This window comes from Mesoplodon mirus (assembly GCF_964341445.2).
Source record: "Mesoplodon mirus genome assembly, chromosome: 18".
Classification (NCBI taxonomy): domain Eukaryota; kingdom Metazoa; phylum Chordata; class Mammalia; order Artiodactyla; family Ziphiidae; genus Mesoplodon; species Mesoplodon mirus.
Genome location: NC_138994.1, coordinates 2,121,738 through 2,141,436, shown reverse-complemented (window position 1 = coordinate 2,141,436; position 19,699 = coordinate 2,121,738). Strand labels below are relative to the sequence as shown.

Sequence of the window (19,699 nt, the reverse complement as noted above, 5' to 3'; positions counted from 1 at the left end):
GGCTTTTCCCTGCAGGGTCCCCAGAAGAGCAAATGAAAATGTTAGGGGGAAAAGGACTGGTTATAGGGTCCGAGTCCAATGAACGATTTCTCTTTCTTCCTCCTGTCCCTCCTTCCCCTCAAACAGTCATGTTGGAAAAATAATCAGGAAATTTCAAATAACCAGGAAATCTGCTGAGGAATGGGGACCAAGAAGGAAACAGCCAACCCAACAGCTGGCTTTTCTTTTCTCAATAGGAGCCCAGTCCGTCCATTAGATATGAATATAGCTACTGTGCAACTCTCCGTGAAATATAAATTTCCCAACCAGGTGGCAAGGGATATGAATTTTCATTGGGCCCTAGAGACACCAAGAGGCTGCAAGTCAGAAGAGGGTCTATTCAGACGATGTCCAAACACAACCAAATTTTAACATGAAAACCAGAGATCTTGATTCAGATCTTTCCTGTTTAAATAAGGGGTGGGGGTCAGAAACACTATTGAAATATCCAAATAACTGAAAATATCTGTAAACAAATTCATCTCACTGGGCCTCCGTTTGTGTTGGTGGGTGTGGCAGACAGAATCGGGGAGGTCAGCTAGCTGTTTCCTGGTATAAAAACAAAAAGAACCCCCTCTCCCTCCTTTGAGCGGCTGCTCATTTTCTCAGAAATGGAAAGAAAGAACTCAAGTCCCGTTTAGAGTGTGGAAGCTCTGCCAGTGATGGGACTGGGAACTGACATGGGAGAGTTTGGGGTGGAAAGGGAGAGGGGATGAGAAGTGCAGCAGACACTGAGTCAGAGGCCCTGAGACAAAGTCCAGGCTCTTTGTCTTTGATGTCCCCTAGCCTCAGTTTTCTCATCTGCAAGATGGGGATAATACTGATCTACAAGACTGCTGTGAAGAACAAAGTAATACATGTGAACATGCTTGATCTTTATCAGACTCTCCTTGGCCTGTGCCAAATTCAAAGGGGATCATGGCAAGGAGAGCAAGGGTCCAGCTTGTGCCCCAGCCTGGGGATGGATATGAGTGTCCCCATGGCTACTTGATGCCCTGACACCTGGGTTTGGCTGGCTCAGTCTCACCCTCTACCAGATCCAAGGGGAAGTGAGAGTCCATCACAGCGGGCTGCCTCGGCTCCTGTTTGCTTTGGCCACGTTGTGACGGCCCTGCGTGGTTTGCCAGCAGGATTTGGGTGTTTGCTCTCCCGCCTGGCATGACTGAGGAGGCAGCGGGCATTCTGCTCCCAATTATCATGCGGACCAACATTGCTCACAGCAAGGGAACCTCAGTGCCTGCTTGGACTTCCTGCTGCTTCCGCCCCTTTCTCAGATGGGCAGAGTCCCTTTTTATTATCATTCCTAAGACTCCTAGGCTTGGGGAAGCAGGGTGTTAGAGAGACACCATAGTCTTTCCCTTTAAAATGGCTGATGAATGGATAAAGAAGATGTGGTACATATATACAATGGAATATTACTCAGCCATAAAAAGGAATGAAATTGGGTCATTTGTAGAGACGTGGATGGATCTAGAGACTGTCATACAGAGTGAAGTAAGTCAGAAAGAGAAAAACAAATATCGTATATTAACGCATATATGTGGAACCTAGAAAAATGGTACAGATGAACCGGTTTGCAGGGCAGAAATATAGACACAGATGTAGAGAACAAACGTATGGGCACCAAGCGGGGAAAGTGGCAGGGAGTGGTGGTGGTGGTGGGATGAACTGGGAGATTAGGATTGACATGTATACACTAATATGTATAAAATAGATAACTAATAAGAACCCACTGTATAAAAAAATAAAATAAAATTCAAAAATTCAAAAAATAAAATAAAATGGCTGCCCAAGTAGTACATACTCAAGAATTAAGAGGAGCCAGGAAATAAGCCAGCAAAAGAAATCAGACAGAGAGCTGAAGACACCAAGCACCAAATCTAGATTTTAAAAATTAAATCCTAGATTTTTCTTTCTTTCCTCATGCTTTTTGGGGACAGTAGACGTTCAGGAGTAAAGAGGAAGAGGGGGCTTGATGAAGGCCACCCCAGACCAGTCAGGGCCCATGGTTCGGGAGAGTCTTGGCGGAAGCATGATTAGTAGGTGCCTGGTGGGAAAATAAAAACACATGCTCAGAACAATCCCTTCCCACCTCAAGGCAGCTCCTGGAGCTTCTCACCACCTCTCCAGCACACAGCATGTTCTCAGGAGACGTGAAATACCCTCCCCAGGACACATGGCCTGATCGGCTTTCCCAGGCTGCTGGTTAATAACAAGAGTCATGGCTGGAGAATGCAAAATAATTGAAAGCAATGCTTAGTAAATTGCAGTTTCAAGGTCTTCATTGCCTTCCTAACAATTTGCAAAACCCGTTTTATTGCTTTTTTAGATTCCTTGAGTTGAAATGCCACTGTGTGCTGTAATTAAGCTAAGTGATATGCCAGCTGTGAAGACAAGGGTTGGGAATGATTACATTCAGCTCATGTAATCAGTCAGTATGGGTGGGGGAGGACACGGGGACAGCTGCCAGTCTGCCTGCCTCCCACTCCCTGCCAGGGTGGAGGGAAAACTGGAATCTGAAATGGCTCTTTTAAGGCTAGGGAGAGCTACCCAGCCTGCTTGAGGTGGGCTGGGGCTGTCCAGTGGGATGAGCCAGGTAACTGGTTCCCAAACTTGGCTGTGCCTCTGGACCCTCTGAGGGAGCTTTCTAAATCCAGGTCAACAACCCCCCTCACCCCAGCCAGACTGACTACTTTCGTGTGATGGGTGGGGGCGCAAAGATCTTTTAAGCTGCCTGGAGAACCTACCCAGTTCTGAGCCTGGAGAACCTACCCAGTCCAACATGGCTACATTTAACAACTTTGTCTTTAGGAAGTCACTTTTGTATTTGGAAACGTTTCCTTCAGTGCTGCTCTTCTAAATCCATCTGGAGACAGACAGAAACTCATCCATCTGCTTTATGAAACAATTACCCTGATCTCCATCACCCAAAGCTCCTTCTCCCAAAATTCCTATTTTCTTTTGAGGGACTCGGTTCTTTTGAAGCCATCTTCTTCTCTTTTCCTTTTCCCCTCCATTCATTCAGCTGCTGTGTCCAAGCTCGACGATGTTTTTCTCACCTGTCTCCCTTTCTTTCCCACGGTCAGCCATCCTGCTAGGGGCTGCAAGGGCTTGAAATCCGGGTCATTGTATGAGCCTCCTAATCTCTCTCCCACCTTCGTTCTCTTCCCTTGCCAATCCTCCATTCTACCATCTACTATGAGATTCACCTTTCTAACACTTAATAAAGTCTCTCTTCCATTCAAAAACCTTCAGTGATTTCCCACTGCCCACTGAATTAGGTCACCACCTCCCAGGATAACATTTTAGACTCTTCACGATATCAATTCATTCAGCAAGTATTTACCAAATCCAATCATGTCCTAAGCACCAGGCTGAAAGCAGGGGATACAAAGAAGTAAAGACATGGTACAGTGCAATGGAGAGACAGCCACACAAACAAGTTCACCATCATGAAGGGTACAATAATGACAACATAAACAAAGAACACCTGGGTCTCCCATGTCTTCTTTTAAACTATCTTTCTATCGTCATCTTCCTATTTTCCTTTCTGATCCAGCCAAATTGGACTAGACCCTACTTCTTAATCATGTTCAGGGTTGTTTTTATTTTCTTCCAGGACTTAATACCTCAGTCCCACACCTCATATACACTTTTAAAAATCCTATTTATAGGGAGAAGATATATGTAGATGATATATCCAGTAAGGGGTTAAGATCCAAAATATATCAAGAAATAGCACACAACTCAATAGGAATTTTTTTGTGTGTGTGTGTGGTACGCGGGCCTCTCAATGCTGTGGCCTCTCCCGTTGCGGAGCGCAGGCTCCGGACGCGCAGGCTCAGCGGCCATGGCTCACGGGCCCAGCCGCTCCGCGGCATGTGGGATCCTCCCGAACCGGGACACGAACCCGTGTCCCCTGCATCGGCAGGCGGACCCCCAACCACTGCGCCACCAGGGAAGCCCAGGAATTTTTTTTTTAAAGCCAAACAATCCAATTAAAAAAATGAGCAGAGGACCTGAATAGCCATTTTTCCAAAAAAGACATACAGATGGTCGACAAAGGAAAAGATGCTCAACATCACTAATCATCAGGGAAATGGAATCCCTACTATCAAAAAGATGACAAATAACAAGTGTTGGTGAGGATGTGGAGAAAAGGGAACCCTCGTGCACTGCTGATGGGAACATAAATTGGTGCAGCAACTATGGAGAACAGTGCAGAGGTCACTCAAAAAATTAAAAGTAGAACTACCATATGATCCAGAAATTCCACTTCTGGGTATTTATACAAAGAAAATGAAAACACTAACTAGAAAAGATATATGCACCCCTATGCTCATTGCAGCATTATTTACAATAGAACAGTTACGGAAGCAACCTAAGTGTCCGTCGACAGATAAATGGATGAAGAAGATGTGGTATACATACACAATGGAATATCACCTAGCCATAAAAAGGAACGAAATCTTGCCATTTGTGACAGCGTGGATAGTTCTAGAGAGTATTATGCTAAGTGAAATAAGTCAGACAAAGACAAATACCAAATTTTTTCGCTTATATGTAGACTAAAAAACAAAACAAATGAACAAACAAAATAAAACAGAAACAGACTCATACTAGTGTTCACCAGAGGGGAGGAAGTTGGGCTAAATAGGTGAAGGAGATTAAGAGAAACAAACTTCCAGTTATAAAATAAATAAATCACAGTGATGTAATGTACAGCATAGGGTGTGTAGTTAATAATATTGTAATAACTTTGTTTGGTGACAGATGGTTACTACATTTATGGTGGTGATCAATTCATAGCGTGTGTAAACATTGAACCACTATGTTGTACACCTGAAACTGATATAGTATTGTATGTCAACTATATACATCAATTTTTTTTTTTTTTTTTTTTGTGGTACGCGGGCCTCTCACTGTTGTGGCCTCTCCCGTTGCGGAGCACAGGCTCCGGACCCGCAGGCTCCGGACACGCAGGCTCAGTGGCCATGGCTCACGGGCCCAGCCGCTCCGCGGCATGTGGGATCTTCCCGGACCGGGGCACGAACCCGTGTCCCCTGCATCAGCAGGCAGACTCTCAACCACTGCGCCACCAGGGAAGCCCATACATCAATTAAAAAAAAATGTTTTGCTTTGTTTTTTGCCACACATGCATGGCATGCAGAACTTCCCCAACCAGGGGTTGAACCCATGCCCCCTAAGTCCTAAAAAAAATTTTTGTAGAAGAAAGGGATTTGAACTTAAATTTTTTTGAACCTAAATTTTTATACAAAACTTCATGCAAAGGCAAATAAATCATCTCTGAAATGGAAAACTATCTTACATTAAAAATCTTTTTAATAAAAAAAGTCCATTTATCTTTTTTTGTCACCTCAAATATCACCTCTTCTATTGAAGCAGACTTGATCCTCGCAGCTGGGTGTGAGAGTGTTTCCTTCTCATCCACCGATGCTCTTTTTCAGTGGCACTTAACTCAGGCTAGTTGTCCGTGGACCTGTCTTACCCGACTGTGCGCTCCAAGGAGGCAAGGACCACCACAAGCATTTTTTGTCCCCCATGAGCATTCAGCAGACAGCTATGGCTGAACAGGCAGGAGGCGGGTGGGGCTAGAAAGGCAGACTACTATTTTGCCTTCTCATTGGACAACTCAGAGCCGTTACAGTCTCTATAGGCAGGACCAGCTACCTAATTTGGTGGGCCCAGTGCCAAATGAAAATACAGGACTCCTCATTGAAAACTTATTCAGAATTTCAAGATGGTAACAGCAGAGCATTAAACCAAACGCAAGGCCCGTCCTAGTGTGGAGCACTGTGTGACTGCCCAGGAAGCTGACCCTGTCTCTAGGATCAAAATTGTCCCTTAGAAAGACAAATAATTCTGACTTCACCTTATTAAAAGACTTCCTTTTATCAGCTCAGGCAGGAACCTTGACCGGCTGGGGCTGGTGACTAGGGAGAAAAGGGGAAAGATACAGAGCTTCCAGGAAGCCCCATTTCAGCAAGTCTTACATCTTTTGTCTGGGCCAGACTATGACCTATGGCAATCTGATAGTGACAATGGCATCAGGAAAGGGCTGGTGAAAGGGGGTGAGGTGACAATTAAGCTTTTACTAGCCTGCCCAGTGGGAACGAGGGCTTCCTTCTTCTGGTATTCAGGTGGGCCTTGAACTACTACTAAAAAGAACCCTCTACCAGGAGTCCTTGATAATCAGGCCTAGGTCGGGATAAAGGTGGTGTGTCTTTGTGTGTGTTTCACAGCTGGACACAAATGGCTAGAGCCTAACTTCTCCATTCAATATCTTGGATAATTAAAGTCTTTTGCCTGAAGGGTACTGTAGGCTTCAAGTATCTCAGAATCCCCTGACATCCTTGAGGCCAGAGATTCACCCCATTGGGAATCCATCAAGCAAAGCGAGTCAACATTGCAAAGCAGATGCTTGACTTCAGACCTCACCCTCCTTCCTCCTCTTCTGCTCCGTACTCCTCCTCTAAAGCTCATCCCAGAGATCTAACTCAGGAAGAGCAAGTGAGGCAAAAATCTTGGCTCACATTCCTGGAGAGGGTAGAGAATGAACTGGCAGACAAACTAAGATGTTACACCTCGAGTCTAGCCAGGCCCTATGCTAGCCAGAGACATGGCAGCCATGGTGCCCCCCAAAGGGCCACCTCAGGCTGCGGGCTCCCAGCAAGGAGGACAAGGCTTATTGAAGACCACTCATCCAAAAAAATTCTTCAAAGCCTCCTGACACATTTGGAGCTCTCTTAATGAGAGGTGCTCAGAACTCTCTCTCCCACCCGCCCCTTCCCATTCTCACTCTGGATCAGGCTCCTCATCCTGGCATGGAGCATGGCAGTTTATTTGATTACCGCACACTTGAGGGGAAGATGCATCATTTCTGCAGGTCAGTGGAAGAAACACCTGCAGACAGGGTACTCTCACCTCACCTCTGTCTTCATCAGCAATTTGAGTTAGGCTGGTAAGGGAGATAGCCAGAAGATGTTCGTGCACTGAGGTGCTGGCATAGGAGGAGGTCTGGTCTTTACCTGATGAAGTTTCAACCGCCTCAACTCCCTTACTCAGGGCTCAGAGTTCTCCATCAAGCGTAGCCCTTTGTCTTTTCTCTCTGGAGTTGAAGACAAACTGACACTGGCCTGTTGGTGCCCTGAGGGCTTTGGACTCCTGGAAATTGTGAGTCCTTCTCTGCAGCACTCCTCCCTTCGTGTTGCTCTACCCTTGGGAGTGTTCTGGATGACAGTGCTATATGAGGGACCCATAGGAATGTCACTAGTGGGGCAACTGGGGTGTGTCCTGGGCAGCACCAGTAACTCCCAGAAGTCATGGTCCTCCAGCACTGTAAGCTAACTGGGGGGGGGGGGGCGGTCACAAAAGGCAAGGCTATTAGCCTCAGGGTGCGCTAATGGGAGGTAGTCATAAGACCAGGATGTCTAGACGAGGAAATAAAACTCAGTTGCTTCTATGGGCATTGTAGACACTGTAGGAAGAAACAAATCATTTCCTGGGAGTAAGAGGAGGAAAGGGACACAGTGGCAGAGATCCAGTCTGATTCTGGAAAGAAAAAAGAAAAAAAGATTTTTCTTAGATTTTCCTTTAAAATGGCTTCTAGAATATTCAAGCCAATTAACTCATCATCGCCTAATGGGTCAGGAGGCACTCAGGTGATTCACATCCACAGTAACCAGAAACTTTATTTTTTTTTAACATCTTTGTTGGAGTATAATTGCTTTACAATGCTGTGTTAGTTTCTGATGTATAACAAAGTGAATCAGCTATACGTATACATATATCCCCATATCCCCTCCCTCTTGCGTCTCCCTCCCACCCTCCCTATCCCACCCCTCTAGGTGGTCACAAAGCACCGAGCTGATCTCCTATACAACATTCATCTTCCTGCATCCTTACAGCCCCAAACATTTGATATGGATCATTTAAAAGCTGGCCACAGACAACAAGTGGTAGCAGTTAAGAGTACAAACTTAGCTCCTGGTATCTATGTGCCCTTGGGCACGTTACTTAACTTCTCTAAACCTTGGTTTCCTCATTTGAAAAAAGAGAATAACAACAGTACCTACCACAAAGGGTTGCTTTGAGGATTAACATACTGTATGCAAAGCTTTCAGTGCACCAAAAGCAAGTGTCCAGAGTGCTGGGCTCAATACCATCAGCACGGTATCTTCATCACCATCACCATCATCATCATCATCATCATTGCAGCTACCAGTTATTCAGTAGGGTGTCAGGCACCCTTCTTTAGCAAGCTTTAAACCATCCTTAAAATCCTACAAAATGGCCTATTTATCCCCTAAATAAGTGGCCCACCCACTATGAAAGTGGATCCCAAGGAAGGATGATGAGATTATAGAGATTTAAGCAGAAAAATGGAGGAAATTGTCAGAGGTCCATTCCTCACATGGGTCAGGATGCGATCTAAGTTCATGACAGAGTGGTAAAGAGGAAGAAATATCAGGCTATGTTGTCCAGAGCCCACCACTCGTGTGAGTTTGGGCAAATCATTTAATGTCCCCGAACCTTGATTCTCTTCATCTGCAATTTGAGGATAAAGTAATAATGTCTGCCTTGCCAAACTCACAGCACTGACCTGAGGACTATATGAGATACGGTACATAACCTTGATGTGTGGAAGGTTTTATTATCACACCTACCAAGAAAGCCTGTGATCCATAACGCGGACTTCTGCTCCGCTCTTTCCCTCTTTCGTTCAACCATTGTTTACTATGCAGAAGCCCTATTCTCACACCACATCCTGCTCCATTTGTAAATCAATGTGTTGATAGGCATTCTGCTGTATATAATCAGACTTGTATGTGTCAGTCCTTTGCAACCTGGCTAGTTGGGAATTTTTAGAAGCCATTATTTGATCTAAAAGCAGAGGACCAGCTCTGAGATCTGGTGACTCCACGTGGTATTCTAGGAAGCCCTGCTTGGTCTTGGCCATCACTACTTCCTACAGAAATGCCTTCACTAAAGAGCCATTTATTATTCTCAGCTCTAACTGAAGCCTAATATTAAAAATGCCATTTGAAAGAACAATAGTGTAACTTGAGGGTTGGGAATCAGCAACATCTGACTCAAATCCTTTCTCCACCACTGTGGAACCTCCTGAATGTTAAGCCTTATGCTCTTTGAGCGCCAGTTTTTTCTTTTCTAAAGTGTACAGCTATGATTAGAATTAAATTAGATAATATATATATATATTTAGAGGAGTGCTGGCACCTAGAGAGTACGCTACCAAAATAAAGGGTAAATTTTACCATCATTAATATTCGTTAGAAGACATGTCAATACCTTCAGCCATTATCCACCATGGATGGTAGTAAGTCTATAATAGCAAGTGACCACATGACAAACTGCTCTTAGAAATTAGAGGCAGGGAAAGAAGTCTCCCCTAAAGAATCACCTATTTACTAGATGAGTAAACTTATCTTTACTCATTTAGGAGAAAATATCGAAACCTTCTCTGCTTACAAAATCTCAGAGCTTCTCATGGAATCTGAACCCAAGCTGACTTTGCTAAAGAATGGCATGAAGAAGCAGCATCCCGTGTCAGAGCTGTTCGCCAAGGTTCCACTGAGGGGGAAGCTGTCCTTGTTCCCAGCTCACTACAACCCAAAGCTGGCGCTGAGTGACCGGTCATGTGAGTGCCAGTGTGTATAGGGATGTCCAAGAGCTCAGTGTGGGGTGGGGGTGGGAGGATGAAGCCCCTGCCTTCAGAGAGACCCCAGTGTGATGGTAGAGGCATAGTCCATGTCCTTAAGGAGTCTCTATTCTGGGGAGACAACAAAGTCCAAAACAGAATGCTATATTTGGCTTTTTCTGTCCAGAGACAAATTCAATGGTCATTACAGGAAGCACTTTATCACATCCTTTCAATATAATTATCTCTTCCCTTTCCCTATGTGGCTTCTGATCATTATAACTTCATTTTAACAGTCATATTAAATACAAATTTTTATTGTAATCTGCTACATGATCCCCCTTTTTAAAAGTAGGAGCATAAATAACTTAAAATTCTGGAAAATTATGAACCGAAGACAGAGGGGGTAGGTTTGAGCCCCATCAGGATTGGGGAGTTTTGTTCTTATAACAGGCCTACAGGTCAGGCCTGGCCGTCACAGGTTCCTCTGCCCAGGCCTGGGTCTAAACACAGGACAGTCTTCACTACCATACCTGAGATACTTCCTTGAAAGACAAATTCTCAGTGGCCTGTCCCAAATCTCTTGTGTCAGGATTTCCAGAGGTGTGGCCTTGGAAACTACAGGCTCAACAAGGAGCCCCATATGATTCATATCATCTGGGAAGTTTGGGAAACACCAGGCCCAGTTCTTCTCTGATGGTGGTAAGAGGACCAACAGAATCACCTAGAGGAGCTTCTTAAAATGCAGATTTCTGGGCCCCCAGTAGGACCTACCGAATAAGAATTTCCAGGAGCAGGCCTTGGAATATGCATTTTTATGAGCACCCAAAGTGATCCCTATGGGCTGATGTTCACTCGCCAGCCCTTCTGCAGTGTGAGCTACAGGTCACGAGGGGGCCAGGTCAGACTGTCTGGTCACAGTCTGCTTTAGGTGGCTGGCAGGAGTGAGGGAGATGATTAAAATGTATTTCCTTCCATAAGCAGCCAAGCAGCACAGACCCCTCCACCATAGGCAATACTACGTTGTAGAGTTCTCCTAAGTTTTTACATATCACTTTCCTTTAGAAGCACTAACTTTCTGACAGAGGGCTCCCTTGCTATCTCTTTGGTCCTTTTACGCAGTGGAATCAAAGCTTAAGGGTCTTTGTTTCCAGATCTTCTCAGGCGCCACTATCCTGTTGTTCCGTGCCCTCAGTACACTCCATCACAGGGCCAGCTCTCAGGGCAAGTGACCTGGACCTAGGCCAGGCTGGCAGAGCATGAAAGGTGTGGAAATCAACCCCTCACGGTTGGCATGGTTCTACTTAGGGGACCGGCATTAGCGACTGTCTCAATTTCAGCCATGAGTGGAAGACAAGGCTAAGTGTACCTGAAGCAGTGGGGCCGGACCAGTCATAGCAGAAATATACATTGCAAGGGGGTCACATTTTGACTGAGGTTAAGTCTTAATTGTCTACTTACCTGTATGTATTTATGAATCCATCAGTCCACCTACCTACCCAACATTCTACAAGTATATGTATAGTGCCTGCCAATGCACCAGACACATGAAGGGAATATGGATGGGCCTACCTAGTTCCTCTCGCATCCTCTTTGGCCAGAGGTCAGGCAGTGGCTGTATGCTTCCTGGTCCTGTATACACCGGTCTCGCACAGCACCTGTATGGCTTCTGCCAGGCCTCGGATCCAGTCGGGCTGCAGTGGCAACCACCAGCAGGTCATTCAGGGAAACAGCATGGCTGTGAGAATTCTGCAAGAGGAGGTGGGCGGGCACATCCAGCTGCCTCTTCTCGCCAGAGCTTCGGCTGCAGAAGTAGCACTTCCGGGGCAGGGAGGGATTTTCTGGAAAGGCAAAGGCATTGGCATCATCAATCTGTGCTGCTGGACTCAGCACAAGTTCCTGGCAAAGGCCACCTCCCACTAGGGTCTCCCACTGAAAAGTGGTAGAAGCTGCTGAATCAGAATCAGCCACTGTGCCTTTCCTCCAAACAGTTTCTCTTCCCTGTTTTTTTTTTTTTTTCAAACTTAACACCCCCAACTTGTACAGGCTCAGCTGAGTGGGCCTCATCTGAATGAGAACAGGAAACGTTGAAGAGGGTACTTAGACATAGCTCTACTTTTATCATTTTTTTGCCTTCCCAATAAGACTAGAGACTCCCTAAGAACAAAAACTATGTCTCCGCCATCAGACTGGGGTCTCCCTGAAGGCAGGGACTACAGTCCCCCTCAGACGGGGCACTCCCCAAGATTAGGACAGGTTCTGTTGGTTTCTCCATCCCCTAAGCTCTTCGCACATCCCTGTACACTGGCACTCACGTGACTTTTCACTCAGCACCAGCTCTGGGTTGTAGTGAGCTGGGGACAAGGACAGCTTCTCCCTCAGTGGAACCTTGGCGAACAGCTCTGACACGGGATGCTGCTTCTTCATGCCATTCTTTAGCAAAGTCCAGCTTGGGTTCAGACTTCTTGAGAAGCTCCGGGATTTTGTAGGCAGAGAATTGTTTGATAATTTTTCCTGGATGAGGTGCCAAGGCATCTGCTGCTGCTTGCGTTTAAAGGAGGCGCCCCTGTCCATCTCTGAGCTACTGCACTCAGAGCTGGTTCCCATGGTCACCCCTAGCAGAGACTGAGGGGTATCTGAGACCTGGGTGGTGGATTCTGGGAAGGTTTCTACTGAGGTTAGAGGCTGAAAATGAAAATGGTCCAAAATGAGATTGTGGAAAGCAAAGGGCTCCCTCCTATGCCATTTTTAATTAAAAGAAACAGATGAAGAGCTGAGCTCATGAGCAGCAAGAAAGGTTTTGGTTAGAACAGTTTCTTAACCATGAACTGGTTAAACACTAGGGCAGAAGATGGTGGGGAGTGTCCACAGAGCTTCCTCTGGAGGTCTTTAAACATGAGATAGATTTTATTTACTTATTTATTTATTTATTTATTATTTTTTTAACATCTTTATTGGAGCATAATTGCTTTACGATGGTGTGTTAGTTTCTGCTTTATAACAAAGTGAATCAGTTATACATATACATATGTTCCCATATCTCTTCCATCTTGCGTCTCCCTCCCTCCCACCCTCCCTATCCCACCCCTCTAGGTGGTCACAAACCACTGAGCTGATCTCCCTGTGCTATGCGGCTGCTTCCCACTAGCTATCTATTTTACGTTTGTAGTGTATATATGTGCATGCCACTCTCTCACTTTGTCACAGCTTACCCTTCCCCCTCCCCATATCCTCAAGTGCATTCTCTAGTAGGTCTGTGTCTTTATTCCCATCTTACCCCTAGGTTCTTCATGACCTTTTTTTTTTTTTCTTAGATTCCATATATTTGTGTTAGCATACGGTATTTGTTTTTCTCTTTCTGACTTACCTCACTCTGTATGACAGACTCTAGGTCCATCCACCTCACTACAAATAACTCAATTTCATTTCTTTTTATGGCTGAGTAATATTCCATTGTAAATATGTACCACATCTTCTTTATCCATTCGTTTGTTGATGGACACATAGGTTGCTTCCGTGTCCTGGCTATTGTAAATAGAGCTTCAATGAACATTTTGGTACTTGACTCTTTTTGAATTATGGTTTTCTAAACATGAGATAGATTTTAAACCCTGGAGACTGGTAATCAGAGAAATAGGTATTATTTCACAGCTATTAGACTGGCAAAAATTAGAAAGCTGGATATCAGTGTTGGTGGGAATGGGGGGGCTGTCTCATGTACTGCTGATGAGAATGTAGGCTGGTCCAGCCATTCTGGTGAACCATCTAGAAATACTTGGCTAGATAATATTGTAAATACCTTGTGACCCAGCAATTCTGCTCCTAGCTATATATGCTAAATAAGTTATTAGACTGCTCCTTTTAAACAAGTACACCAAGGTTCCCAGCAACATTATTCACAATAGCCAAAAGTGGACACAACCCAAATGTCCACCAACAAATGAATGGATAAAAAAAATGTGGTGTATACACACAAAGGAATATTATTTAGCCTTAAAAAGGAAGGAAATTCTGATACACGCTACAACATAAATGCACTTTGAACACATTATGCTAAGTGAAATAAACCAGACACAAAAGTACAAATATTGTATGATTCTATTTATATGAGCTACCTAGAGTCCTGATAGAGACAGAAAGTACGACAGAGAGGAAAAAATAAGGCAGGAAAGATATCTGAAGAAATAATGGAGAGAAACTTCTCAAATTTGGTGGAAGACATCAATTTACAAAACCAATAAGCTCAAGAATCCTAAATAGGATAAATACAAATAAAACTACATCATATTGCATTTCAAATTGCTGAAATTCAGAGATAAAGAGAGCAGCCAGAGAAAAATGACACATTACATACATGGGACAATGATATGAATATAGTTAATTTCTCATTAAAAAAGAAAAAGAAGAATATCAGAAGAACTGGAACAGCATTTTTAAAGTGCTTCAAGAATAATGTTAACCCAGAATTCTAGGTCCAACAAAAATCTCCTTCAAAATGAAGGCCTTTAAAGAAAGACATTTTCAGATAAACAAAAACAGAAAATTCATCACCAGTATACAGATGTGCACTACAATAAATACTAGTAATATATGTTAGTACAAAAGAGAGAATAAGTTTCCCATACTTAAAATTAAGTACAACGTTACCTCTAAGTAGATTCTGACAAGCTGAAGGTGAATATTGCAATCCATAGAATAACACCCCCCCAAAAGGCAAAAAGTTATAACTAAAAAGATGATGGAGAAATTAAAACTAACAAATATTCACTTTTTGATTAATCCAAAAGAAGGCAGAAAAGGAGGAACATGGGGAAAAAGCAGAAACAGAAAAGATGTATAGAAAACAAACAGAATTTCAGCCCTAAATCGTATTAGTAACTACACTAAATGAAAATGGAGTAAACACTCCAATTATAAGGCAGATGTTGTCACACTGGATAAGAAAGCAAGACCCACTTATGTCTGTGTATAAGAGAAATCCTTTAAATATAATGAGAAAAGTGAGTTGAAATTAAAAGAATTTTTAAAAAAAGATATACCATGCAAACACTCACCATAACCAGCTGGAGTGGTTATATTAATATCAAACAAAATAAATTCTCGGACAAGGAGTATTACCTGGGATAAAGATTTTATCATTTCATGATGATAAAAGGGTCACTACATCAAAAGGACAAAATAATTATAAATGTGTACCTAAGAAAAGAGCTTCCGAACACATGAAACAAAAATTGACAGAACAAAATGTAGAAATAAACAAATCCACAATTGGGGCTGAGATTTTTAACATCCATCCCTCAGCAACTGTTATAAAAAGTAGAAGCCAAATCAGTCTAGATATGGAAAATCTGAGTGACGCTGTCAACCAGAGGGACCTAATTGATTCATAGAACCCTATACTCAGCAACTGTAGAACACACATTCTTTTCAAGTGCACATGAAACATTCATCAAGATAAATCATTTGCTGGGCCGTCAAATAAGTCTTGATAAATTTTAACAAAGCATTTCTACTAATCGCAAAGGAATTAAATTAGAAATTAATAACCATAAGATATCTAGAAAATCCCTAAATATTAAAAAATTAAACAGTATACTTCTAGATCACCCATGGAACTAGAATGAAATCACAAGGAAATTAGGAAATATTTCAAACAATGATAATAAAAATGCAACATATCAAACTTTGCAGTATGCAGATAAACTAGTGTTTACAGGGAAATTTATAGTGCTAAACACATATTAGAAAGGAAGAAAGGCTTACAATAAATAATCTAACTTTCTACTTTAAAGGCTGGAAAATGGTGATCAAATTAAACTAAAAGCTAGTAGAAGAAAAAGGAAATAATAAAGATAATACTGGAAAGCAAGGAAATAGAAAATAAACCATAGAGAAAATCAACAAAGCTTAAAGCTGGTTCTTTACTTAATAAAATGGATAAGCCCATAGTAAGATCAAGATAAAAAAAAAGAGGAAATAGAAATTGCTTTTATCATCCATGAAAGAGGGGATATCACTACGGATCATGCAGACATCAAAGGGATAAGGAAATTTAAAACAATGAGAAGGGACAGTAGCCTTGGTTCTGGCTGAGATGGATTAAGCATATACTGCATCTGTATCTCCCACTGACTGTTCCTATAAAACCTGCACAGAATGCATGCACAGAGTAGCTACCCGACAATTCTGAAAAGTAAACAGTAGCAGGCAGATTGAGGAAGATGAGAATTTAAAGTACCAGCAAGAGAGCAGTGAGTCTACTGTTTCTCCTCCAGTATCCTCTGACCTGAGCTCAAGGCAATTCAAAACTCAAAAGTGGCTACTGGGGAGTAGACAGAGAAAGCTCTACGAGAAGCCCTATAGCTGTGGCTCAAAGACCTTTTTTTCTTCTTTTCTTTTCTCTGCTCTCTGTACCCCCATGTCCATGATGAAATCCTGAGGTGGATTTCGGTAATTAATAGAACTCAGTGATTAACAGAACTAGTGTACAGAAAATTAATAAGAATATAGAAGAACTGAACAACATCAGCAACCAAACAGATCTAATTGACTCACTACCCAACAGCAGCAAAACAGACATTGTTTTGAAGTGCACGTGAAACATTCTCCAAAAGAGACCATATTCTGAGTCATAACATAAACTTTGATGAATTTAAAAGAACTGAAATCATATAAAGTATGTTCTCTGACGATATGGAATTAAAGTAGAAATCAGTAACAGAGAAATACCAGGAAAATCTCCCAACAACTGAAAATTAAACAACACATTTCTCAATTGCCAAGATATGGAAGCAACCTAAGTATCCATCAACAGATGAATGGATAAAGAAGATGTGGTCTATATTTACAATGGAATATTACTTAGCTATAAAAAAAATGAAATTTTGCCATTTGCAGTAACATGGATGGACTTAGAGGACATTCGGCTAAGTGAAACAAGTCAGACAGAAAGACAAATACTGTATGATATCACTTATATGTAGACTCTAAAAAATACAACAAACTAGTGGATATATATATATGTATATATATATATATATATACATATATATATATATATATATATATATAAAGAAGCAGATTCATAGATATAGAGAATAAACTAGTGGCTACCAGTGGGGAGAGGGAAGGGGTGAGGGGCAATATAGGGGTAGGGGATTAAGAAGTACAAACTATTAGGTACAAAATAAGCTACAAGGATATATTGCACAACATGGGGAATATAGCCAATATTTTACAGTAATAATAAATGGAGTATAACCTTTAAAAACTGTGAATCACTATATTGTATACCTGTAACATATAATATTGTACAGCAACTATACTTCAATAAAAATAAAATTTTTTAAATTAAAAAAAAACCCTACATTTCTAAATAACCCATGGGTCATAAAGAAAATCTCAAGTGAAATTATAAAATATTTTGGACTAAATGAAAATGAAAACATATCAAAATTTGTGGTATCTAGCTAAAGTTGTTCTTAAAAATTTATAGCATTAAATGTTTATATTAGGGAAGAAGGTCTTAATCAACATTCTAAGCTTCCCCCATAAGAAATTATAGAAAAGAAAAGAAAAATAATCCAAATCAAGCAGAACATAAGCATTAATAAGGGCAGAAATCAGTGAAAAAAAATTGGAAAATAATAGAAAAAAATGAAACAAAAACCCAGTTCTTCAAAAAGAATTAACTGATAAATTCCTAGCAACACTTACCAAGAAAAAAAAGAGAGTGAAAGAACAAACAAATTACCCATATCAGGAATGAAAGAGAGGGTATCACTACAAACTCTGCAGACATTACAAGGATAAGAGGGAACTACTATAAACAACTCTTCACATATAAATCCAACAACTTAGATAAATTGGACTGATACCTCAAAAACCACAAACCACCAAAACTCACTCAAAATAAAATACATAACATTAAAGAAATTGAATTGTAGTTTAAAATATTCCAGAAAAGAAATCTCCAGGCCAAGATAATTTTACTGGAGAACTCTAACTGAATATTTAAATAAGAAATAATGACAATTCTACACAGTCTCTTCCAGAAAACAGAAGAGGAGGGAACACTTCCCAATTGATTTTATGGAGATAACAGACCAAAAAAAAAAAAGTAAAAGAAGAAAAAATCCCTATAAACTAACATCTCTTATGAACACAGACATAAAAATCCTCAACAAAACAATAGCAAGTTGAATCCAGCAATGCATAAAAAGAACAATACATCATGGCTAAGTGGGGTTTATTCCAGGAATGTAAGACTGGCTCAAGATAAAAAATTAATCAATGATGGGACTTCCCTGGTAGTCCTCCGCGCTTTCACTGCAGGGGGCATGGGTTTGATCCCCGGTCCAGGAACTAAGATCCTGCACGTCGCGAGGTGTGGCCCAAAATAATGATAATAATAATAATAATAATAATAATAATAATAATAATAAATGTAATCCACTATATTAACAGTCTAAAGTAGAAAAACTATATGATACTATCAACTGATACCAAAAAAGCACTTGACAAAATTCAACATCCATTCATGATTAAAAACAACTCTCAGCAAAGTAGGAATAGAAGTGAACATCTTCAACCTAGTAAAGAATATCTACAAAAATACTACAGCTAACACCATACTTAATGATAAAAGACTGGAATGTTTCCCCTTTAAAACTGGAAACAGGACAAGGATATCTGTTCTCTCTACTCCTGTTCAACACTGTACTAGAAATCCCAGTCAGGCAACAAGGTAAGAAGAAGAAATAAAAGGCATAAAGATTTGAAAGAAGGAAGTAAAAACCATCTTTATTTGAAGATGACATACTTGTCTGATGAAAATCCTACAGAATCAACAACAAAAATCCTTACTAGAATTTATAAGGCACCCAAGCAATTCAATGAGAAAGGAACATCTTTCAATAAATAGTGTAGTGATTAGATGTGCATATGGGGAAAAAAACCTAGTGCCCATCACCTAGCACACTCAAAAGTTAATTTGAAATGGATCATGGAACTATAAACAAAGCTAAAGCTATAAAGCTTTTAGAAAAAACCTAGGAGAATATCTTTGTGACCTGAGAGTGCATGAAAATTTCTTATATAGGACACAGAAAGCAAAAACCATAAAAGAAAAATTGATAAGCTTCATCAAAATTAAGTTTTTTCACTAATCAAAAAACACTATCAAGAAAAATAATAGGCAAGTTTCCAGACTATATAAAGCATTCCTATAACACAATAGTAAAAACATAAATAATCCCATTTCTTAAAAGGGAGGAAGGCAAAAACTTGAACAGACTCTCCATAAAGAAACATACAAGAATGACCAATAAGCATTTGACAAAGTGCTTGACATGCTTAATCATCAGAGAAATGCAAATTAAAACTGCAATAAGAAATCACAACATAGCCATTAGAGTGGCTAAGATTTAAAAGACAGATAGCATCAATGTTGACAAACGTGGAGCAATTGGTACTTTCATTCATTGTTGGCTGAAATGTACAAAAGATACAATCACTTTAAATAAAGACTTTGGAGTTTCTTATAAAGTTATACATAGATCTACCCTTTGACCTAGTAATCCTTCTTCTAGGTAATTACCCAAGAGAAATGAAAACTATGTCCGCAAAAAGACTTGTACAGGAACCTTCATAAGAGCTTTAATCACAATAGTAATAAAAGAATAAAAACTGGGAACAACCCAAATGTCCATCAACAGGAGAATGATTAAAAAACCCCGCAGTGTATTTGTACAATGGAACACAATTCAGCAATAAAGAAGAACTGATATACCCAACAACATGAATGAATCTCACAGATATAATACTGAACTAAAGAAGTCAGACTCAAAAGAATACATACTATATTATTCCATTTGCACAAAATTCTACAATAGGCAAAACTACTCTAAGATTGAAAAAGTCAGAGTCAGGATAGTGGATGCCTTGGGGAGGGATGCAGGGAGCAGAACGGCAATTGCCTAG

General features: G+C 41.2%; 1 protein-coding gene across 1 annotated transcript in view; it reads right to left on the bottom strand.

Annotated features, from left to right (window-relative positions):
• Window positions 1-11,290: 11,290 nt before the first annotated feature.
• The window catches only part of TTLL6 (tubulin tyrosine ligase like 6), a gene marked incomplete at its 3' end in the record, with an annotated part of 30,876 nt that continues 22,467 nt past the window's right edge, over window positions 11,291-19,699 (bottom strand). The window contains exons 14-15 of the mRNA XM_082604224.1: window positions 12,034-12,403; window positions 11,291-11,559 (exon numbers count right to left, since the gene is read on the bottom strand). Of these exons, the coding sequence (XP_082460350.1) occupies window positions 11,291-11,559; window positions 12,034-12,403 (639 nt within the window). The remainder of the gene's footprint in view (window positions 11,560-12,033; window positions 12,404-19,699) is intronic.